Source organism: Bubalus bubalis, chromosome 13 (assembly GCF_019923935.1).
Source record: "Bubalus bubalis isolate 160015118507 breed Murrah chromosome 13, NDDB_SH_1, whole genome shotgun sequence".
Taxonomy (NCBI): Eukaryota; Metazoa; Chordata; class Mammalia; order Artiodactyla; family Bovidae; genus Bubalus; species Bubalus bubalis.
This window is the reverse complement of record NC_059169.1, coordinates 19,248,376-19,273,192: the sequence shown is the minus strand read 5'-3', so window position 1 is coordinate 19,273,192 and position 24,817 is coordinate 19,248,376. Positions and strand designations below refer to the sequence as shown.

At 43.5% G+C, this 24,817-nt stretch overlaps 1 protein-coding gene across 1 annotated transcript in view; it reads left to right on the top strand.

Annotated features, from left to right (window-relative positions):
- Positions 1–24,817, top strand: part of LOC123464531 (ATP-binding cassette sub-family C member 4-like) — a 159,087-nt gene that overhangs the window by 44,324 nt on the left and 89,946 nt on the right. Inside the window, 4 exon segments of the mRNA XM_045162456.1 lie at positions 11,404–11,493; positions 13,404–13,595; positions 18,277–18,371; positions 18,595–18,681. Coding sequence (XP_045018391.1) covers positions 11,404–11,493; positions 13,404–13,595; positions 18,277–18,371; positions 18,595–18,681 — 464 coding nt within the window.

Sequence of the window (24,817 nt, the reverse complement as noted above, 5' to 3'; positions counted from 1 at the left end):
AGTGGGGGCTCTCCCATCCTGAGCTTCTGGATGGTTCTGAATACTTTGGTGGTAGCCAGGGTAGGAGGAGACAGCAGGTGATCATAATGAGCACCAGTGATTCCTAGTTAAAGGATTATGTTGTATGGAAGCTGACTAGGAGAGCTAGAGATTTCCAACACTTTTCAGTTCAGTCAGTTCAGTTCAGCTCAGTCCTATCTGACTCTTTGCGACCCCCATGAATCGCAGCATGCCAGGCCTCCCTGTCCATCATCTTATTTGTTTTTTTTTTTTTTGTAGTCTTCTTTTATTTATTTATTTATTTAATTTTATTTTTAAACTTTATAATATTGTATTGGTTTTGCCAAATATCGAAATGAATCCACCACAGGTATACATGTGTTCCCCATCCTGAACCCTCCTCCCTCCTCCCTCCCCATACCATCCCTCTGGGTTGTCCCAGTGCACCAGCCCCAAGCATCCAGTATCGTGCATGGAACCTGGACTGGCGACTCGTTACATATATGACATTATACGTATTTCGATGCCATTCTCCCATATCATCCCACCCTCTCCCTCTCCCACAGAGTCCAAAAGACTGTTCTATACATCAGTGTCTCTTTTGCTGTCTTGTATACAGGGTTATTATTTGTTAGGTTCAGTCAAACAGAAAAAACAACAGGGTCTGGTCTCAAGAAGTTGTCAGTATCACACACCCAGTGCAGCCCCTTTACCAACTGAAATGCCCCGCTGCTCCCCGGTTCTGTGGTCTTCTGTGCTCACCCTCCTGTATCAGTGAGGATTGGTTAGGAAAACAGAACCCCACTGCAGGAGAGGGAGTTCCATGCAGGGAATTAGTTACGCAGATGATAAAAGAGGGAGAAAAAAGCAGAAAGGGAAAAACAGTGGTGTGTGAGACAACCCAGGGGTTATCAAAGGCAGGAAGCTGCTCCCACCCCCAGGGCTGGAGGGACTCAGGGAGGCAGCGCCTCCACCAGAGGGTCCACCCTCCACAGCAGCGCCCAGGAGCCGGGCTGTCAGAGTGGGGACCACAGAGCACGTGTCCTGACTGTAGACTCACCCTGTCTTCCGTGCCTGTGACTCTGTGGTGCCACCTGCATCCTGTTCACCTGCTTCTGACTCAGCAGCTGCTGTCCCCACCGACAACCAGTGGTTTGTTCCTAGATACATGAAACCATAACCCTGTACCTTCTGTCCATGGAAACTCACAGAAGGTGTCTGATCTAACTTGAGAGCTTCTGCTACCTTAATACAGTGGATTTACCTTCTGGTTGGTGTTTCTCGTCATAATGCTCTTGAAGCATTTATAGAAAGTACCACTAAAATTCCATTATAAAGACCATTTTATGTAAATGCTAATACATACTTTGTATGAACTTATGAGCAGATTTCTTTTGTTCCAAGCAAATATGTAGATTTACTTTAAATCAGTTCAGTATATGTTCTGCAGTTATTAATTAACTGAAATAAAAATATCTGTATGCAGCAGTCTGCCTGTGCAGCAAATGCCTGTAAGGTAGAATAAGGGATTTTAGTTATACTACAGTCCATGTGAATAAATCAGATGAAAAATCTGAAAAGGTTTCTATATAGCTTCTAGAGTTAAAAAAAACACACACACACATTATCACTAACTCAAGATACTAAACTGCTGAAGGAAGAGGGGAAAAGGCTGTGAGTTCTGTTGTAAGGTTCTTGTAAAATCTAACTAATGGGATATTATGATTCTGTTAGAGCAGAATTCAAAATTACAGAGATGAGAGGCTTCATCAGCTACATTTTCACAAAAATAGATAACAATGTGAACATTATTGTGTGGCAAAGTTTCCTTGGAGAAGGAAATGGCAACTCCCTCCAGTATTCTTGCCTGGAGAATCCCACGGATAGAAGAGCCTGGTGGGTAGAGTCCATAGGGTTGCAGAGTGACTGAGCAAAGCAAAGGTATTCCTATCTAGGTAAATGATGATTCTGGTATTGCAGCTAATTTTTACCACTTTCATGGAATAGAAATTCTAAATATTTTCAACTGAATCTAGTCTAATAGCACTCACTAAAAACTAACAGCCATGGCACCATAATAACATTTTTTGTGAGGTACCTAGACTGTCACTACTGAGGGAGATACACAAATGTGAGGTAAGCATATCTTTTCCCAGAAACCTTTGAAGCCAGAGATATTAAACAATTAAGGCACTTGAAAACATTAGGGATATGTATAAACTTGTGAATAAAACAAACTATAGCTGTACCAGCAAGCAATGAAGAAATAGTAAATCTTCATTTTATGAACCTTTAATTATCTAAATGTAAGGAATTTTGGTTTAAGAAATGGTCAAGAGCAACTTGTTATATCTTACTATATAATATTGAAAACCAAGTGCTAAATTCAGCCATTGTAGGGTAAGGAAACTAAAACAAAAAAGCCTTAATGACCTGGAGCCTTAATGAGCAAAAGCTCATTTTAAACTGACTTAAGCCCCTGAACTAATCCTGTGTGTCAAAGGCAGGGAAGAAGGATCCCTCTAAACCTGAAAAAACTAGTGATTCATAAGGAAACTAAAGAGATGAAAGTATGCATGCTTACCATACCACAGAAATTGGAACTAAGAAAAAAAAGATAGGTGAGAAGAAATAAAAAGTACTATCTATTTACCTAGCACAATCATCATTAAAAATCAACAGTAATCCGATCAACTAAAATTTTTTTCTGAAATTACACTGTTCACATTTTCTGTGTCAAAACTTAAAATGATTGTCACGTTAAAGAGTTAGTAAATGATTCTAAAACAACTTCTTTCTTGCCTCATAAAAGTTACATTTTAAGAAAGCTTGGTGGAAATCTTAAGGTACAACAGTTAGGATACTTTTTTGAAGTACAAAGGAAAATATAATTAAATCAACTTTATACTTTTTAACAGTCATAAGAAAAATTTAGGGTGGTTCCATAGATGAAGGCTTTTGACTTCATATAAATTGTTTAAGTTACTCAGGCTTGAAATAAAGTAGGTAAGTTTTCAGTTATAACAGTGTAGTATCTTAGAGCAGATTTTTTATTGCCCACATCAACAGTTACATCCTCAGACCAACTTTTCCCTTCTTTAATGTGAAATAGCAAATCATCAGCATTTTAGGTTAGGTCTAGACTTTAAGGCATTGTTCTTTAATTTCTAAATGATACAAAGTGCTTTATAAGTATGAACAATAATCTGTTGTACTTTACTATTTTTTTGTCCTTTCCATTCATTTTTTAAAATCTGGAACAATGCATCTTTTTTTCCATTTGCAAAAAACTGTTATCAAGCACAAAATTTTACTCTAAGGATACTAAATTTTTAAATTTATTCCACTTTTTAAATGATAGCCAAAAATCCACCTGATTGATGCTCACTTAGCACCTTCTTCTCAATTCTGGTCACTAAAGTACATCCTGAGTTCGAATAAAAATAATGCATCTTTCAGGCTTTAAAATGACTACTTTTTAAAAAAATTTAATTGGAGGCTAATTACTTTACAATATTGGGCTTCCGTGGTGGCTCCATGGTAAAGAATCTGCCTGCAGTGCAGGAGACCCAGGTTCGGTTCCTAGGTTGGGAAAATCCCCTGGAAAAGGGAATGGCAACCCACTCTAGTAATCTTGCCTAGGGACTGCTAAGTGATTTTCACTGCACCTGCAAAAGGGTCATGAGGCTGTCTGCACAGGACAGTGTTTTCCAGAGTTACATTTGGCATGTAAAGAAGAGAGAATCTAATCCCACAGCAGCAGGCATTTAAGGTATAAGAAGAAGCCACAAATATTCATGCAGAGGACTTTAAATATTCCCCTTGAGCAAAATGATTTAACTGATTTTTCTTCAAGAGCAATGCTCCTATATGCATCCCTTGAAAAATTAAGGATCCCAGAATAGCATCTTCCATGTGGGACATATTGAAAGATGATATTTTGGTTTCAGTGAGTTACACTCCAGCCCTTGTTAATTTAGCAGGTCTGTTTTCAGAGGGTGGGGTTAGTGTTAGTTGCTCAGTTGGGTCCAACTCTTTGTGACCCCATGGACTATAGCCCGCCCGGCTCTTCTGTCCATGGAATTCTCCAGGCAAGAATACTGGAGTGGGTTGCCATTCCCTTCTCCAGGAGGATCTTCCCTACCCAGGGATCAAACTTGGGTCTCGGCACATTGTAGGCGGATTCTTTACCATTTGAGTCATCAAGGAAGCCCATAGGGTGTGGTAATTTTGGGTTTTAGATTTGCAAATCTATAGAGAAAGAAAATTACAGCCTACACACCCAAGAATGGACAGTTCCTCCAAAGAACCTGGCTGCATCAGAGGCAGACTTTGGCGCGGGTTGTGAGCTGAGTTAGTGCTTTTAGTTACACCTGATGTGGCAGCTGCCGTGGGAGCTGTGGAGGGGAAGGCAGAGTTGTGGTGTTAGCTCTCAAATTGGTTGGCAATGGTGTGACAGCAGGCACAGATACAGAAAGAACTCTGTGTTCACCACCTGGCAGTCACTAACTTTGAATTATGTAAACAGTAGGTCTTGCCTTTCATTCAGTCCAAAAGCAGGTAGTATTAGCAGTCTTAGCATCAAAACAGGAAACACAGCTGTTGTGGTTTCCCAGATTTCTGGGGCTGGAGAGGTGCCCCTGAGGAGTGGCGGCACTGAGGCTCTCGTGGTGGTGCTCAGTAAAGCTGAGCTGTAGTCACATCAGGGCCAGGGCGGTGCCCTGAGCCGGTCATCACACAGAGTGTGGCCAGGCAGCCCGCAGCCCAGAGCAGCAGATGCGAGAGCCCGACAATACGTCCTCTGTGCAGGTGTTCAAGTGGACCCATCACTGCGTCTGTCCTTCTGTCCCCTGCATCCTCTCCCCCAGTGTGCGCAGGTGTCAATTGAATTGCTTTTGTACCAAACTATGGAGCAATGGCACCCCACGCCAGTACTCTTGCCTGGAAAATCCCATGGACGGAGGAGCCTGGTACACTGCAGTCCATGGGGTCGCTGAGGGTCAGACACGACTGAGAGACTTCACTTTCACTTTTCACTTTCATGCATTGGAGAAGGAAATGGCAACCCACTCCAGTGTTCTTGCCTGGAGAATCCCAGAAACGGGGGAGCCTGGTGGGCTGCCGTCTATGGGGTCGCACAGAGTCAGACACAACTGAAGTGACTTAGCAGCAGCAGCAGCATGCAGCATTTTAAAATGAACTATCTTGTTCTTTCAAGAACTTAATAACATGGTCACAGACTTCTTTGTAAATTGCACTGTAGTCCAGAACACCCTGTTCTGTTGCCCTGGCCTTGCCTATGGAAGGACTGTGTCCCTTGCTGGGGTTATTAGTAATTAGGGCTGTCAGGTTAGGTCATAGGTGAGAGAGTCCTTGGAGGGGAAGGGGAAGGCATTTAGGGTTTTGGAGAGAAGCTGAGTCTGAATGAAGCCCCTGCTGGGCTGGGAGGCAGGAGACAGACATGTAACCTGCTCCCCTAGACAGCCAGATGGGCAGTTCTCAGGTACCCAGGTCTCATTCATGAAATGATGTGACTTGGTCTTGATCTTTAAGGTTTAAAATAAATGGTTCCAGGGACTTATCTGGTGGTCCAGTGGTTCAGAATCCACCTTCCAATACAGGGGACTCTGGTTCCATCCCTGGTTGAGGAACTAAGATCTCACATGCTATGGAGTAACTAAGCCCCCTGCTGCTGCTGATGATGATGCTAAGTCGCTTCAGTCGTGTCCGACTCTGTGCAACCTCAGAGATGGCAGCCCACCAGGTCCCCCTGTCCCTGGGATTCTCCAGGCAAGCAAGAACACTTGAGTGGGTTGCCATTTCCTTCTCCAATGCATGAAAGTGAAAAGTGAAAGTGAAGTCTCTCAGTCGTGTCCAACTCCTAGCGACCCCATCGACTTCAGCCTACCAGGCTCCTCCGTCCATGGGATTTTCCAGGCAAGAGTACTGGAGTGGGGTGCCATTGTCTTCTCCGACTAAGCCCCCACACCCCAACAAAGACCCACAGCAGCAGCCAAAATAATAAAAAAAGAATAAGCAAAACAAACGGTCTTGTGGGAGCCTCCAGATCTCAAGGGGCAGGGTTTTGAACTGTGTCTGCTCGGAGTAGAAGCTTAGATGATATTCTTTGTTGAGTCAGTGTTCCCTGAGCCTGGATAACCAGTGGGGGAGGGACCCAGCAGCCATGAGCTGTCGGGTGCTGCCCCCTTCTGGTCACCCCGGAGCAGTGCGCGATCCTGAGGCCTGAACACGGAGGGAACTCTGTCCTTGACAGACTGAGGGGCTGTGATAGGAAGTGGATGTTTGTAGTTGGTTCACTATTTTGCTGTCATAACTAGGTGAAAAGCAGTAAAATAGAAATCCCAAGTGTCAGGCAGGAAGAAAGGAGTTCAGTTCAGTCGCTCAGTCATGTCCAACTCTTTGCGACCCCATGGACTGCAGCACGCCAGGCCTCCCTGTCCATCATAAACTCTTGGAGCTTACTTAAACTTATGTCCATTGATTCAGTGATGCCATCCAACCATCTCATCCTCTGTCATCCCCTTCTCCTCCTGCCTTCAATCTTTCCCAACATCAGGGTCTTTTCAAATGAGTCAATTTTTTGCATCAGGTGGCCAAAGTATTGGAGATTCAGCTTCAAAATCCGTCCTTCCAATGAATATTCAGGGATGATCTCCTTTGGGATGGACTGGTTGGATCTCCTTGCAATCCAAGGGACTCTCAAGAGTCTTCTTCAACACCACAGTTCAAAAGCATCAATTCTTCTGCTCTCAGCTTTCTTTATAGTCCACTCTCACATCTATACATCACTACTGGAAAAACCATAGCTTTGACTAGATGGATCTTTGTTGGTAAATTGATGTCTCTGCTCTAAAATATGCTGTCTAGGTTGGTCATAGCTTTTCTTCCAAGGAGCAAGCATCTTTTAATTTCATGGCTGCAGTCACCATCTGCAATGATTTTGAAGCCCCCCAAAATAAACTCTCACTGTTTCCACTGTTTCCCCATCTATTTGCCATGAAGTGATGGGACCAGATTCCTTGATCTTAGTTTTCTGAATGTTGAACTTTAAGCCAACTTTTTCACTCTCCTCTTTCACTTCCATAAACAGGCTCTTTAGTTATTCTTTGCTTTCTGCCATAAGGGTGGTGTCATCTGCATATCTGAGGTTATTCATATTTCTCCTGGCAATCTTGATTCCAGCTTGTGCTTCATCCAGCCCAGCGTTTCTCACAATGTACTCTGCATATAAGTAAAATAAGCAGGGTGACAACCAGTCTGTTGTTCCATATCCAGTTCTAACTGTTGCTTCCTGACCTGTATACAGATTTCTTAAGAGGCAGGTCAGGTGGTCTGGTATTCCCATCGCTTAAAGAATTTTCCACAGTTTATTGTGATCCACACAGTCAAAGGCTTTGGCATAGTCAATAAAGCAGAAATAGATATTTTTATGGAACTCTTTGACTTTTTTGATAATCCAACAAATGTTGGCAATCTGATCTCTGGTTCCTCTGCCTTTTCTAAAACCATCTTGAACATCTGGAAGTTCACAGTTCACGTACTGTTGAAGCTGGCTTGGATAATTTTGAGCATTACTTTACTAGCGTGTGAGATGAGTGCAATTGTGTAGTAGTTTGAACATTCTTTGGCATTGCCCTTCTTTGGGATTGGAATGAACTCTGACCTTTTACAGTCCTGTGGCCACTGCTGAGTTTTCCAAATTTGCTGGCATATTGAGTATAGCATTTTCACAGCATCATCTCTTAGGATTTGGAATAACTCAGCTGGAATTCCATCACCTCCAGACGCTTTGTTTGTAGTGATGCTTCCTAAGGTCCACTTGACTTCACATTCCAGGATGTCTGGCTCTAGGTGAGTGATCACACCATTGTGATTATCTGGGTAGTGAAGATATTTTTTGTATCATTCTTCTGTGTATTCTTGCCACCTCTTCTTAATGTCTTCTGCTTCTGTTAGGTCTGTACCATTTCTGTCCTTTATTGTGCCCATCTTTGCATGAAATATTCCCTTGTTATCTCTAACTTTCTTGAAGAGATCTGTAGTCTTTCCCATTCTAATGTTTTCCTGTATTTCTTTGCACTGATTACTGAAGAAGGCTTTCTTATCTCTCCTTGCTATTCTTTGGAACTCCACATTCAAATGGATATATCTTTCCTTTTCTCCTTTGCTTTTCACAAGAGATCAGAAGAGATTCTTTTCTCAGCTATTTGTAAGGCCTCCTCAGACAGCCATTTTGCTTTTTTGCATTTCTTTTTCTTGGGGATGGTCTTGCTCCCTTTTTCCTGTACAATGTCACAAACCTCTGTCCATAGTTCATCCAGCACTCTATCAGATCTAATCCCTTGAATCTATTTCTCATGTCTATTGTATAATCACAGGGATTTGACTTAGGTCATACCTGAATGGTTTACTGGTTTTCCCTACTTTCTTCAATTTAAGTATGAATTTGGCAATAAGGAGTTCATGATCTGAGCCACAGTCAGCTCCCCATCTTTTTTTTTTTTTTTTTTTTTTTTTTTGCTGACTGTATAGAGCTTCTCCATCTTTAGCTGCAAAGAATATAATCAGTCTGATTTCGGTATGACCATCTGGTGATGTCCATGTGTAGAGTCTTCTCTTGCGTTGTTGGAAGAAGGTGTTTGCTTTGAGCAGTGAGTTCTCTTGGAAAAACTCTATTGTCCTTTGCCCTGCTTCATTCTGTACTCCAAAACCAAATTTGCCTGTTAGTCTAGGTATTTCTTGACTTCCTACTTTTGCATTCCTGTCCCCTATAATGAAAAGGACATCTTTTTTGGGTATTAGTTCTGGTGGCTCAGACAGTAAAACATCTGCCTCCAATGTGGAAGACCTGGGTTCAATCCCTGGGTTGAGAAGATCTCCTGGAGAAGGAAATGGCAACCCACTCCAGTATTCTTGCCTGGAAAATCTCATGGACAGAGGAGTCTGGTAGGCTACAGTCCATGGGATTGCAAAGAGTCGGACACAACTGAGCGATTTCACTTCACTTTCTAGAAGGTCTTGTAGGTCTTCATAGAACCATTCAACTTCAGCTCAGCTTCTTCAGGGCATAGACTTAGATTACCATAATATTAAATGCTTTGCCTTGGAAACGAATAGAGATCATTCTGTCATTTTTGAGATTGCATCCAAATACTGCATTTCAGACTCTTTTCTTGACTATGATGGCTACTCCATTTCTTCTAAGGGATTCTTGCCCACAGTAGTAGATATAATGGTCATTTGAGTTAAATTCACCCATTCCATTCATTTTATTTTGCTGATTCCTAAAATTTCGATGTTCACTCTCGCCATCTCCTGTTTGACCACTTCCAATTTGCCTTGATTCATGGACCTGACATTCCAGGTTCCTATGCAATATTGCTCTTTCCAGCATTGGACTTTGCTTTTGTCACCAGTCACATCCACAACTGGGTGTTGTTTTTGCTTTGGCTCCATCTCTTCATTCTTTCTGGAGTTATTTCTCCACTGATCTCCAGTAGCACACTGGGCACCTACCGACCTGGGGAGTTCATCTTTCAGTGTCCTATCTTTTTGCCTTTTCATATTGTTTATGGGTTCTCAAGGCAAGAATACTGAAGTAGTTTGCCATTCCCTTCTCCAGTGGACCACGTTTTGTCAGAACTCTACACCATGACCTGTTTGTCTTGGGTGGCCCTACACAGCGTGGCTCATAGTTTCATTGAGTTAGACTAAGGCTATGGTCCATGTGATCAGATTGGTTAGTTTTTTATGATTGTGGTTTTCAGTCAGTCTGCACCTCTGATGAAGATGGATAAGAGGCTTATGGAAGCCTTTTGATGGAGAGACTGACTAAGGGGGAAAGTGGAGAAGCTTAAAAGGCTTAAAAAATGTTTCTTGTATATTAAAATGTAGTTTCTTTTGATAGATTTTTCATTCCTAAAATATGAAACTAGTTTTTTTTTTTTTGGTGATGAAAAATCATTGTCATTTTTTTAGTATGTGAATGTTGTTTAATCAGTTCAGTTTTTTCTAGAAAAAAATTTCAGTTTGAAGATTTTTCAGACTTTTAATCCAGACTGTGTGCTTTTAGTCTTTTGAGCATTTTACTTAATCACATATAAACTTTTTTATATTTTTTTTTACATAGAAGTTACTATTTTCTTAACACTCAGGATATGTAAAGACACACAGACACCCTGAGTCTCTCAGGAACGTGACCTGTGATAGGCATGAAGAGTACTTTGTCCTTCACCTTTGAGTTGGATTATGTGTTGTCACATATACCTTCATGTTTTATATTTTTCTTACAGTAGAAGTACCTTATTGCCCTGTTTAGCCAGGACACATAATGCATGTATCATGTACAAAATTGAGGCTTTATCACTCTGACCCATGGTGTCATAATTAATTTCTTTATAACCCATTTTTTTTGTTGTTGTTGTAGGTGTTGAATTAAAGCTCTCTTTAGAGCTTTGAAGATTACTTATAAGAGTTAATTTACCAAGAGTGACTTCTTAATATAAAGTGCCTCTTTGCTTGCTGAACATTACTGAGTTTCATTCTTTCAAATGAAAATGGAGAGATTAGTGGAGATTTGAAATTATTTAGGGCTTCCCTTATAGCTCAGTTGGTAAAGAATCCATTTGCAATACAGGAGACCCCAGTTCAATTTCTGGGTCAGGAAGATCCCCTGGAGAAGGAACAGGCTACCTGTCCATTATTCTTGGGCTTCCCTGTGGCTCAGTTGGTAAAGAATCCTCCTGCAATGCGGGAGACCTGGGTTCAATCCCTGGGTTGGGAAGATCTCCTAGAGAAGGGAAGGGCTAACAACTCCAGTATTCGGGCCTGGAGAATTCCATGGACTTTATAGTCCATGGGATCACAAAGAGTTGGACACGACTGAGCAACTTTCACTTTCAATTTATTTATTTAGTAAAAGGCCAGGCATGCCAGGTTCTTATGCTGCTGCTTTGTGGAGATTAATGAGACAGTTAAAACCAAGGGTCCTGATGAAAACTTATAAATTATTGAAAACATTCCACACTGGATATTGTATTAAGTACATTATTTTAATAAACTAGTATGCATCATTCAGTTTGCATTTCAGAAAGGTGTCTTCTCATCTCTGCTACTAAATTCTGTGGGTGTCTAGAGCTGAATCCATATGTCAATCTGGTAAAAGAAAGAGGCTTCCTAAAGGCAACTTAAAACTATTTCAAACCCCCTAAGACATAGGATTGGATGAAAATGCCTTTGAGACACAGTATCTTAAAATAGGAAGGAGAAAAATGTGAGTTAATGTTAGGATATCAGTGACTATTACGTTACTTTCTCTACTTTTTAAAGTAATGTATATTACTTTATGGAAATGGGTGCATTTTTATAAACTTTAATTTGCAGGAATCAGAAATCCCAACCCTACAAGGCCTTTCCTTTACTGTCAGACCTGGTGAACTGTTAGCTGTGGTCGGACCTGTGGGAGCAGGAAAGGTAAGTTATGATGACTTTTGTCAGCCTGATGCAATGCCACAGCCCCTATTCAGTCCTCAGAGTGGAGCCCAGAGCTGAGTGTGACTCAGTTTGAGTTTGAATTGGGTGTATCTAGAAAAGTGTTTCTCTAGGAACATTAGTTTTGCAAAAAGGTTTCATGGCCAACTACATTGGGATAAATGCACACTGTGTTTTCCTTCTTCATGCTTCATGTGACATACTTGGGAACTGCTTGTGGGGAGTTTGCACGTCTCAATGAAGGACATTATTTATGTGGCAGCTGTTCAGGATGGACGGAGACAGTGGGGACTTCTTTTTGTCACAGTGGCCCCTCCAGGAAGTCTGGAGGTGGTGAAGGCTCTTCCAGGAAGCTTTGAGCATTTCTTCATGTGACTTGACTTGGTCCCATCAGTGCACATTAGGGAATGTGCAACCACGTGCTGGAGCTAAAGATATAGACATGAGCCAGATCTTGACACCTCTGTCCTCCAGAGGCAACCAGGTTCTGGGGCAAGACAGATATGCAGGCAGACTATTTCAGCCCAGTGTGGTCAGTGCTCTGATGGCGTGGACATAGGCATGTCATTTCTCTGTGTTACAAGAGATGTGAAGGACATGTACGTGTGCACTTAGTGTCCTGTGTTTTGTACCACAAAATACAGAAACCTAAATGTGGGGCATGCACACGAGAGGGTGATGATTTCCTCTATGAAGGAGTTTTTTAAAATTTATTTTTAATTGGAGGATAATCGCTTTACAATATTGTGTTGGTTTCTGCCATACATCAGCATGAATCAGCCATAGGTATACATATGTTTCCTCTCTCTTGAACCTCTTTCCCACCTCTCTTCCCATCCTACCCCACTAGGTTGTCACAGAGCCCAGGATTTGAATCCCCTGGGCATGATGGACTTCTGTTCTTCAAATACAACAACCTCAGAGTTGTTTTAAATAATAATCTTTGGATATATTTTTCACACCTAGTCCTAGTTAGTTCTTATTTTTTAAAATAATATACTTATTTATGTGTTTGGCTGCATTGGGTCTTTGTTGCAGTGCATAGCATCTCTAATTGTGACATGTGGGCTCAGTTGCCCTGGGCATGTGGGATATTAGTTCCCCCATCAGGGGACCAGGTATCTAACTAGAGTCTCTGGCATTGTAAGGTGGATTCTTCTTTTTTTCAGTGTTTGTTATCTGAATATAATTATTGTTTTTTTTTTTAGCATTTCCTTTTGTACTGGGGGGTAGCCAGTTAACAATGTTGTGATAGTTTCAGGTGAACAGTGAAGGGTGTATGTCAGCCATCCATACACATGCATCCATCCTCCCCCAAATCCCCTCCCATCCAGGCTGCCATGTAACAGTGAATGGAGTGCCATGAGCTGTGCAGTAGGTCCTTGCTGGTGATCCATTTTAAATACAGCAGTGTGTACCTGTCCATCCTGAACTCCCTAACTATCCCTTCCCCCCATCCTGGAAGGTGGATTCTTAACCACTGGACCACCAGGGAAGCCTCACATAGCTTTTTAAGAACAACTATTTGTCAAGTAAAAGATACCCAGATGCAGGAGCAACTGCATTAAACATTAGATACAGAAAATATACATCCTGCTAGTCTGCTCTGCTAGTGAAGGATGTTAAACATTCTTAGTCTTTGCTGAGTAGAGCATTTCATCTGAGGGATCAGGCAGAGTAGATTGTTATCGTGTTAATATTCCTTTTCAACCTTTAGTTTACGGTGACCAATAATGGCTCTTTTCCATTTTTTTTTCCTGCAGTATCCAAAGCTGTACTTTATACTCTTCTGATATCGTGTATCAAGCGCCAGGGTGGGGTCTGCTGTGCTGCGGGGCATGTTCCATCCTGACTGCACCCTGTTCACATGTGTGTGTTCCCGTCTGTTGCAGTCCTCACTGTTAAGCGCTGTGCTGGGGGAGCTGCCCCCGAGCCAGGGGAAGGTCAGCGCGCTCGGGAGGATCGCATATGTTTCTCAACAGCCCTGGGTGTTTCCAGGAACTGTGAAGAGTAACATTTTATTTGGGAAGAAATATGAAGAAGAACGATATGAAGAAGTAATAAAGGCTTGTGCTTTGGAAGAGGTGAGTAGTGACTCTTGAGTTGCATGTGGTCGAATTATGATAACATTGATTTAAGCTCTAAGGTTTCTTAAAAGTTCTTTTTTTTTTTTTTTTGAATTTGAAAGGTCTTATTTGTTGCTTTATGCTGGACTTTGCATAAGTATGCAGTCATATATGTTGCTGTTTTAATTCTGGTGTGATAATGATGGTCACAGAATGCCTTTGTTTCATTTGGTGAAGTATCATTCACTTTTAGATTCTTTTCTTAATGGACAATTAACAAAAATTTGTAGAAGAGAGCACAATGTAATGAACCCTCATGTTCCCACCCCCAGGTTCAGCCGGGGTCAGCTGGTGGCCAGTCTTGCTAGGTCTTTACCCCTGCCCTGTGCCACCCCTCCACCCAACACCCCACCCCATCTCCCGGTATTCTAAAGCAGATCCTAGACCTCAGATTAGTTCATCTGTAAACATTTCATTGTTGTCGTTGTTCAGTCACGAAGTCCTGTCCAGCTCTTTTCGACTCCATGGACTGCAGCAGGCCAGGCCTCCCTGTTCTTCACCATCTCCTGGAGCTTGCTCAAACTCATGTTCATTGAGTCGGTGATACCATCCAACCATCTAATCCTCAGTTGTCCCCTTCTGCTCCTGCCCTCAGTCTTTCCCAGTGTCAGGGTCTTTTCCAATGAGTTGGCACTTCGTATCAGGTGGCCAAAGTATCAGAGATTCAGCTTTAGCATCAGTCCTGCTAATGAATATTCAGGACTGATCTCCTTTAGAATGGACTGGTTGGATCTCCTTGCAGTCCAAGGGACTCTCAAGAGTCTTCTCCAGCACCACAATTCAAAAGTATCAATTCTTCGGCACTCTGCCTTCTTTATGGTCCAACTCTCACATCCATACATGACTAGTGGAAAACCATAGCTTTGACTATATGGACCTTTGTTGGCAAAGTGATGTCTCTGCTTGTTAGTATGCTGTTTAGGTTTGTCACAGCTTTTCTCCCAAGGAGCAAGCATCTTTTAATTTCATGGCTGCAGTCACTGTCTGCAGTGATTTTTGAGCCCAAGAAAATAAAATCTGTCACTGTTTCTACCTTTTCCCCATCTATTTGCCATAAACAAGTTTTTATAAAAAAATTTTTTTAAGGACTTTAAAAAGTTTTAGGCATTACCTAGTTACAGGTATCATGTTGATAAATTCTAGTTTGATATTTTCCCATATATATTGCTTGACCTTACAAAGCCCTCTTGGACGCCTGTAAGTTTATACTTTCATCTCATATTTACACATTTCTGGCAACTTGGCCATTTTCTTTTCAGGTTGCCTTGACAATCATAGATAATAAGATCCTTCTGTGTCTAGGTATAGAGGCCTTCAAGACTTGAGTTATTTTAGTGTTGCATTCATTTCAGATATAATCTTCAGTCACCCCCTGGGCCGTGTGATGTGAAAGAGCAAAAGGCTATGAAGTGGTTTGAAAGGACATGATCTGGTTCAGATTTCAGCTCTTCTGTTTAGCAGCTGACCATCCTCAGACCAGTGATACGACCTCACTTAGTCTTAGTTTCCTCATCTGTGAAATGGGGCCAGTGCTTCCTCTTAGCTTGTTGTGAGGATTAGAGATAATCAGCATCAGGATCCAGCACAGAGCTTGGTACACAGATCTTACCCCCCAGGACCTGAGAGAAGCCATATACACATGTACAAATGATGGAGCAGAATAAGATGGTCTTTCATGAGAGATGAGAGATGTAAACAGAGCCTTAGGAACCCAGCAGGTAGAGATGAATCCAAGATGGTTTCATGCGAGAGTATACTTGGGCTGAGCCTGGGAAAATGGGCAGGATATTGACAGACTGTGAGAGGAGGGGTGATTCTACATGGAAGAAAAGCTGTGAAGGAAGGCAGGGCTCCTGCTGCTTGACTCTCGAGTCCAGCCCTCCTCTGCCAGGGCCTCACGTCTTGCCCACATTTACCATTTCAGCAGTCTGCTTGGTGATGCTTCTACTGTAAGTCTCCACCATCGCTGAAGGGCCCTTGATGTGCTTCTGGATGGATGACATCAGATCTGCTTTGCTGTTTCCTAGTTTGCCTCTAATGTGTGTGTCTGCTGTTCAGTGAGAATTGGGGAAACTTAAAGGAAAATAACGTGAATAAGAACACCTGTCGGTGGGGGGAATTGTAGTCTATACGCAAGTCAGGCTTTTCCCTTTAACCTAATTGGAAAATGGTGGCTAGGAATTTAGCCTGACTTGGATTTTGTTGCAAATCCTGTGAAATGGTTTTCTCATTTGGGTCTGGCCCATAAATAATGTTCAGAGTCAACAATGCAGTCGCAGTCTTGCTACCAGGCTCAGAGAGAGCCTGTTTCTTGTGCCCTAACTGTGCTAAGTGAATGTGTGGATTTAGGTGCTTTTTCTAGAACATGGTTAAGGTTGTTGTGCTATGATGTGTTACTATTAAGCAAAATGAAACAAAAGCATAAAAGCTGAGTGGAACAGTTTGCAGGACTTCAACAGTGAAACAGAGGCCAATAACTCTGTATGCGTGTGTGTGTGTGCACATGAATATAGGTCTGGGAACCTGTTTAAAGTGGCTCATTGTTGTTCATGAAAACCAAATCAAGAGATGGTAATAACTTCTGAACTTGTCAAAGAAAGAAAATAAAATAATGATCAATTTTCATGACAGATCAGTTGCTGCCTTTCATTGGATGTACCCCAGTTAAGCTTTGAGTGAGCAGGGACACTGTGTGTCTGTGTGCCTGTCAGGGAGGGTTATGATGGACACTCTTCTCTTTATGGTCATGTGCTTTACGTGTTATGACCCACACTGTGAATGTGGTCCCACTGTTGGTTTGATGGGAAAATAGGCATCAGCCACCAGTAGCAAGTTGCAATCAATTCTAGTCCTTTTTCCATTTATAGAGGGTGTTCTCACTTTTGAGTTCAGTGACTCTTGTTTTTGCAGCACATTCTGTAGAAGAGGAATGTGAGACTTAGGGAGATCAAAGGACTTGTTTCTCATGCAGACTCCAGTGTGCTCCCTGCTTTCTCCCCAAATTTGCTAAAGTAGAAACAGAGAGTGAGGGCGTCATCTGCAGAAAGGTACTGCTGTGTATCTTAGGTTGATGCCTGAGGGGTTTAGTAGATAATTCAAAGATTTCTAACATAATAATTGTGTAACTTAAACCTGATTGTTATCTTGTCATTTGGGGGATATTGTTGTCATTTTTTAAAAATTTCCCCAGATACTCTGGGGAAAATTGATTTGTCCATTTACTTCTTAAATAATATTCAAATATAACTTATGGTAGATTCCCAGATTCTCAAGTCAAAGCTTCATATCCTTCTTAACTTTTGAGATTTTCCTGCTTTCACAGATAAGCATCAGCTTAGCCCAGCTGATATGCTTGGTGTACATCGAGCAGACTGTTTCTTTCCTTTTGGTTTTCCTGCCCAGCCTGCTCTTTCTGCTCCCATTGTCTGTCACTGACCTTGTCTGTCACTGTATGACTTGCCTTAAGTATCACTGTGAAGACATTGGCGAGGTGTTATCCCTTCTCTGAAAGTAAGAAGCAGAGACCAAGATCAGGACAACTGATAACTTGAGATAAAACAAGTCCTCTGCCTTCACCTCCTGGGCCTCCAGCTCTCACACCTGTGTCTCTAGCACAGACCTTCACACCTGCGTGTCCAGCTGCACCATGACGTCACCGAGAGCTCGTCTCAGCTTGTCCACAAGTGATGTCTCCTAAACCTGCCTCCACCATCTTCCCCAGCTCAGTAAATGGAGACCCTGTCCATCCCCCTCCTCACCCCAGACACCACAGTCTCCTCTGACAGCCCACACCCATCCCGTCAGCAGGTCTCACAACTCTGCCTTCCAAATGTGTCTGGAGTGTGACCCCGTCTCTCCATTCCCACTGTTCTCTAGCTTATTCCAGTAATGTCCTCATTTGTATCCGCCCTCACCCTTCCCCACTTACTGCCTGGTTTCTGCAAAGCACAGGAGTTTCATTGTAAACCTCAGACCATGTCAGTCCTCCCCTCCCCCTCCTCCTCTTACTGGAGTGCCCCCAGGCTCCTCCTGCTCTGTCTCTGCCCTCACTCCCCTCATTCTTACTCTGCTCTGCTCTCCTGCCTCCTTGTCATGAACACCTTGGGCATCTCCCCGTGGTCCCTGCACCCACCCCTTCATCTGTAAGGAGCAGCCTCTCCAGGTCTGCCTGAGCCCCTCCCCACCCCCAGATCTGCTCACACCCACTCTGAGCAGAGCCCTCCCCATCCAGTGTGGACTCACTTCCCTCCTTCACTCTCCATCCCCCTGAGCTGGCTTCCTTTTCCTTCTTGTCCTGGGTACTTATGCTCGGGTTAATTTTCCATATCACCCACCTCCCACCATGGAAAGAAATTCTAAGGGCTCTGTTTTCTCGTGGATGAATTCATTGTGCCCAGAACGGTGCCTGGTGTATAGTCAATCCTTAGTAAATACGTGTTAAAGTGGTAAAATGCATAAATGCTTTGAAAAAAATACAGAATATGAGAGTTTAATTTTCCTGGTTACAGTATAGTCACTATGAAATAAGCCCATTGCTGTTGATTAAACACTTGTATAAAGAACTTATGTTAAAAGGTTAGGATGGCAGGAGAACACATTTTAAATGTTTTTCTTTTTCCCCTTTTCTATCTCCATACAGGATTTTCAGAATTTGAAGGAAAGAGATCTAACTGTGACAGGAGATGGAGGAACCCCGCTGAGTGAAGGCCAGAAAGCCCGGGTCAGCCTCGCCAGGTAGATGGGGTTTCAGTTGCCATCCTGCCCCTCCTCCTCTGCAACTCCTAGTGGACGTGAGCAGGCAGACCCCGCTCACCGGGTGGGCCTGTGTGAAGCAGGGTCTTGGCCCTTTCCCTGGGCTCCTGGAATGAACATGAAGTTGTTGGACGCCATCATGATTCAGAGATGAGACCCAGGGAGTGTGAAGTGTCTTCTCCTGACGTCTCTCTACATTTTCTAGAGCTGTGTATCAGGACGCAGACATCTACCTCCTGGATGATCCGCTCAGCTCAGTGGATGCAGGAGTCAGCAGGCATTTGTTCGAACAGTGAGTTTGCACCTGTTTTATATAATTTCTTCTTTCCAGGAACCCTGTAGGGATCAGGGAAGGGAGCTCAGGAAGGTCTTTGTGCTCCAGGAGACTCAGCTCCCTCTGCCCTGGTGTTCCTCTCTCCACTCCCTTCCCTCCACAGAAGATCCATCCTAGAGAAATCTTACATCATGATGAGGTCAGGACAGGAAAATACAGCAGGTGCTTCCAGTGTGTGGAGGAGAGTGGGGTCCATGCTTTAGGGAGTGAGGGATAGATGGCAGATTCCTCCATGACTTGTAGTTGATGGATCCAGACCCCAGGGATAAGAAGGGCAATGTAAAATTTTTAAATCAGAGAGTAGGACTTGGTAACCTGGTAACTGGATGCCAGCCCTTTTCCTCCATCGTGTGTTCAAGGCACATTAGAAGTGAAGTTTTCAGTACTGACATAGGACTTCTGTGGAAAGACTTTTGGTTTATGCTTATTAATTAATCTGTTGGTTTGGAAATACTTAATAAAGACTAGAATTTGCAAATGATTTATTTCGCATCTGAATATGACTCAATTATTTAACATTGCTTAATGGATTCTTCGGAGAAGGCAATGGCACCCCACTCCAGTACTTTTGCCTAGAAAATCCCATGGACGGAGGAGCCTGGTGTGCTGCAGTCCAGGGGTCGCTAGAGTCGGACATGACTGAGCGACTTCATTTTCACTTTTCACTTTCATGCATTGGAGAAGGAAATGGCAAACCACTCCAGTGTTCTTGCCTGGAGAATCCCAGGGACGGGGGAGCCTGGTGGGTTGCCGTCTATGGGTTGCACAGAGTCGGACACGACTGAAGCGACTTAGCAGCAGCAATGGATTCTTACTAGAATTAATACTTAGACCCTCATGTAGGGTAACCTTGAATTTGAAACTCGATATCTTGGCTGAAGTCCTGACTCTCACTTTGTTCTGGAATTTGTTGTCAGTGGCTCTTTATTGGCCACAGAACTCCTGAAGGAGAAGAGCTCTGATGCTTTTCTGTCCTAACACACACTGATTGAGGCCTCTGGTGGAGTCTAGACTGGCCTGTTTGAAAGCCTCATGAATTTTCTTTTTCTGAAACAGCCTCCACATCTACCCCACAGTTAGTTCCCTTGCTGTTGTTCACCTTGTAAAGCCAACGAGCCTTCCAGCTGCACTTATTAATGTCCTGCTGTATACACTGAGATCGATGCCCTTACAGATGTTCCTACACAAAACCTCTCAGTTTACAAGGAGGATGGTGAGCCAGGAGAGGGTAAGGACCACACTGGGCCGAATAAGGGAGACTAGGACACCCAGCTCTCATTCCTGTCTCTGAGGAACCTGTCTCTATGTGGAGCTTGTTAACACAGATGCCTGGGAAAGCTCAGCAGAGTCACGGCTTAGAGAGTTTCCATACAGGGTAGGAAGTACTAAGTGGAAATGGAAGTGGCAGCTTGAGGCTTTCACTGAAGTTGGAAAGCTCCCTGTGCCCAGAGCTGGGCGGGCAGTGCCCTGGGGGCCTTCAGGCTGGGTGGGTGTGTGTGGAGGCTGAGAAGAGGACCCAGTCCTCTGCTGAAGGAAGAGGAGAAGCTCAGGTGTGGAGGGAGGAGGAAGCAGGGCTGTGAGTAGGACAGCAGGCATGTCCTCGCCTGGAGGAGGCAGGGTGTTCAGCAGAGAGAAGCTGTTTGGGAATTCTCGTTGTCAGGTCCTATGTTAGTTTCTAGGATTGTGTCCATCCAGGCTGCTCTCACAGGAACCAGAGCTGCGTGGCTTAGAAATAATGGAAGTTTATCTCTCTCAGTTCTGGAGGCTGAGAAAGTCCAAGTCAGGGTGCTGGCAGATTCAGTGTCTGGTGAGGGTCTGATTCCGGTGTCCTCTCATGCTGGAAGGGTAAGGGAGCCCTGTGGTTCCTTTTATCAGGACACTAATCCCTTTCATGGAGGCTCCACCCTCATGACCTGATCACCTCCTGATGGCCCCACCTCCTAATACCAAAAAAGTGAGGATTAGGTTTTAATGTATGCATTTTGAGGACAAAAACATTCACTCTACCAAGTTGTCACAGATGGAGGTGCTTAGAGAACAGAAATTGATTCTCTCACATTTCTCGAGGCTGGGAGTTCAGCACGCGGGCAGCTTTGGTCTCTGCGGCAGCCACCGCACGGTGTCCTCACGTGGTTTCCCCTCTGTCCTCGAGCACCCCTGTGTCTTTGTCCTTTTTTTAAAAAAATTTTTTATTGAAATATGGTTAATTTACAATATTGTGTTACTTTCTTTGTACAGCAAAATGGCTCAGTTATACACAGCTATACATTCTTTTTTAATACTCTTTTCCATTATGGTTTATCTCAGGATATTGAATATCCTGAATATAGTTCTCTGCACTGTACCATAAAACCATGTTGTCTGTCCATTATGGGGTCACACAGAGTTGGGCACAACTGAAGCGACTTAGCAGCAGCAGCAGCAGTTTGCATCTGCTAACCCCAAATTCCCAGTCCATCCCTCCCCCACACCCCCTCCACCCATGCAACCCCACGTCTGTTCACTATGTCTGTGAGTCTGTTTCTGTTTTATAGATAGGTTCATTTTTGCCTTATTTTAGATTCCACATATAAGTGATACATGATATCTGTCTTTCTCTTTCTGACTTACTTCACTTAGTATGATAAAGTCTAGGTCCATCCACACTTCTGCAAATGGCATTCTTTCTTTCTTTTTATTTTATGGCTGAGTAGTATTTCGTCGTCTATATGTATCACATCTTCTTTACCCATTCATTTGTCTATGGACATTTAGGTTATTTCCATGTTTCGGCTATTGTAAATAGTTTTGCTATGAACATAGGGTTGAATGTGTCTTTTTGATTTATAGTTTTCCCCAGATATATGCCCAGAAATGGGATTACTGGATTATAAGATAATTCTGTTTTTAGTTTTCTGAGGAATCTCCATAATGTTTTCCATAATGCCTGCAACAACTAATAATCCCACCGGCAGTGTAGGAGGGTTGTCTTTACTCCATTCCCCTCAGCCACTGTTATTTTAATGCTGGCCATTCTCACTGGTGTGAGGTGATACCAGATTGTGGTTTTGATTTGCATTTCTCCAATAATTCACAATGGTGAGCTTCTTTTGGCCATCTGTGTCTGTCCTTTGGAGAGATGTCTATTTAGTTTTTCTGCCTAAAAAAAAGGCAGTTTAGTTTTTGATTGGATTTTTTGTTGTTGTTGGGTTATATGAGCTGTTTGTATATTTTGGAAATTAAGCCCTTGTTGGTCACGTTATTTGTAGTATTTTTTCCCATTCTGTAGGTTGTCTCTTCATTGTGTTTATGGTTTCCTTTACTGTGCAAAAACTTGTAAATTTGATTAGGTCCTGTTTGCTTACTTTTTTTTTTAATTAAAAATAATTATCTGTTCATGGCTGTGCTGGCTCTTTGTTGGTGGAGGTTTCCTCTAGTTGTGATGAGCAGGGGCTTCTCTCTAGTTGCAGTGTGTGGGCTTCTCATTTCAGTGGCTCCCCTTGAGCAGAGCACCGGCTCTAGGGTGTGTGGGCTCAGTAGTTGAGGCTTCTGGGCCCCAGAGCACAGGCCCAGTGGTTGTGGTGCGTGGACTTAGTTGCTCCGTGGCATGTGGGACCCTCCTGGACCAGGGGTCGAAACCATGTCTCCTGCATTGGCACACGGGTTCTTTACCAGTGAGCCACCAGGAAAGCCCTTTTTGTATATTTTTGCTTATATTTCTATTGCCTTAGGAGAAAACGTTGGTATAATTTATGTCAGAGAATGTTTGCCTCTAATATCTTCTAAAGTTTTATGGTATCACATCTTATGATTAAGTCATTAAGCCATTTTGAGTTTATTTTTGTTCATGGAGGGAGGGTGTGTTCCAACTTCATTGATTTGCAGTCCTGTGTCTCTGTCCTTGTGTCTTAGTCTCCGCTTCATCTAAGCACACCAGTCAGATTAGATTAGGTCCAGCATAATTGAGGGTAATGATTAACTCTTTAAAGTCCCTGTCACCAAATTTTAAGAAACTGATGGTTAAAGTGTCACGTGAATCTCAGAGATAGCCAAGTGAAGAGACTTCAGAGCTCTGGATATGAGAAGCTGGGATTCCATGTCTTCTAAGCAGGGGTCGTTAGTCTTTGGTGGAACCTGCCCAGGTGTAAAACGTGCTGAGTGTTGGGATGATGAAAGAGTCGTGGAGATGGATGGTGGTGATGGCTGCACAACTATGTGAATGTACTTAGTGCCACTGGGCTGTATGCTTAAAATTGTTAAAATGGTAAATTTTGTGTTATATATATATATTGTAACACTTATACAAACCTGCATAGTAGCACTGAATCTTTGAGAACATGAGAGAACAGGGCAGATGACACATGGCGTGGCCTCCAGTTCTCTGATCTGACCTCCCACCTTCTCCTGTTCATGACTTGATGAGTTTTTCATTAGAGAAGTGCCTGTGTCTTGTCATGAGTTCAGTGACAGGAGCTAGTGCTGTGACAGTGATTCCCTACCCCCACCCTCCTGGCATCGTGCGTATCTCAGCCTCTTTATTCCTAGGACCCGACCTTGAACTCACAAATGTGTGTCACCCCATCTTGTGAACATCTGCACAAGTTCCCCATCAGGGCAGGAACAGATCCTACTGGCTGTTGCATCCATGTCACAGGGGAAGGCAATTGGTATGAAGTACAGTGTGCTGATCACAGAAGTTCTCCTGAGTTCTTTTTTGAACACAGGAGATATTTATAAAATCCTCTCAAATATTTTGGGTGTACCACTTTGGATATATTCTTGAGAGAAGCAGGCTTAAGACAGTTGTTTGTTAATCAGAACCACATTCTCTAGGGTGATTTAAAGCAAAAGCAGAGAACATAAAAGCCATTTAGGAAATCACTCAGCAGCAGCTGGAGAGTGTTCTCAAGCTAGGGAACTGGACGAACAATATGCTGTGAGAGATGGTGGTCATGTGGAAGCTTAGTCATGTGAAGGGTTTTGTATTAAAAGTGAATGAATCACACTTCTGCTTACGATGAACAGATTCCTTCAGTTATGAAGGAAGGTCATTAAGGTTCATGAGTTTTACATTATGCTGTGAACACTAAATGGGTTCTGTCACCCACAGAAGATGAGTGGCCTTGGGTGAACTGATGCTCTCTCACCTGTGTCCAGCTGTGGATCCTGTTCTGGTTCAGCCCCACATCCCAGACCCCCACCTCCTGCATTATCAAGTCTTCGGGTCTGTCCTGATCAGACTCCCATGCTGCTGTCTACACAGCTCACCCTCCTGCTCCAGCCCTTCTCAGACCCCTCTTCACATTCAGGAAGCAGCTCCAGGTCCTCAGACAGAGAACAGGCTTCCTTGCCGTCTACCCCCTCAGCCTTTCCAGCTCTACCCCCACTCGGGGTCTGGCTGTGCGGGCTCTGTGGGGTCCTTTCTCACCCCCTCTGTCTCTGCACATTGGTCCCTCTGTCCCAGAGCCAGGGAGCAGTGCACAGGACACAGAAGGAAGGCGGCCCTGCCATTCCCTCCCACTCCTCCAGGGGGCGCCCCTGCCCTCTGTCTTCCCACAGCCCTCAGTGGGTGCCCTTGACCATTTATGAATGCCCTCACCTGCCCCCAAGCTATGAATGCAGGAAGGCGCCTCAGCCCAGCATGTTCTGTCCCACGACCCCTGCACTTGCTGTGTCTTTTTCCAGGATGTTTTCCCAGAGAGTCTCAGGGCTCCCGTGTCTCCCCAGAAAAGTGAAGTTGCTCAGTCATGTCGGACTCTTTGTATAGTCCGACTTCACGGACTGTACAGTCAATGGAATTCTCCAGGCCAGAATACTGAAGTGGCTGGCCTTTCCCTTCTCCAGGGGATCTTCCCAACCCAGGGATCGAATCCAGGTTAGCAGCTGAGCCACAGGGGAATCCCAGCAATAATGGAGTGGGTAGTGTATCCCTTATCCCGCATATCTTCCCAACCCAGGAATTGAACTAGGGTCTCCTGCATTGCAGGCGGATTCTTTACCAGCTGAGCTGTCAGGGACCAGCCCTTATATAGGATTATATGTGGGATTATAGGATTAACACAACCTTTATATAGGAATAACAGTTAAACAACTGGTTGCTGCTCAGTAATTTCTA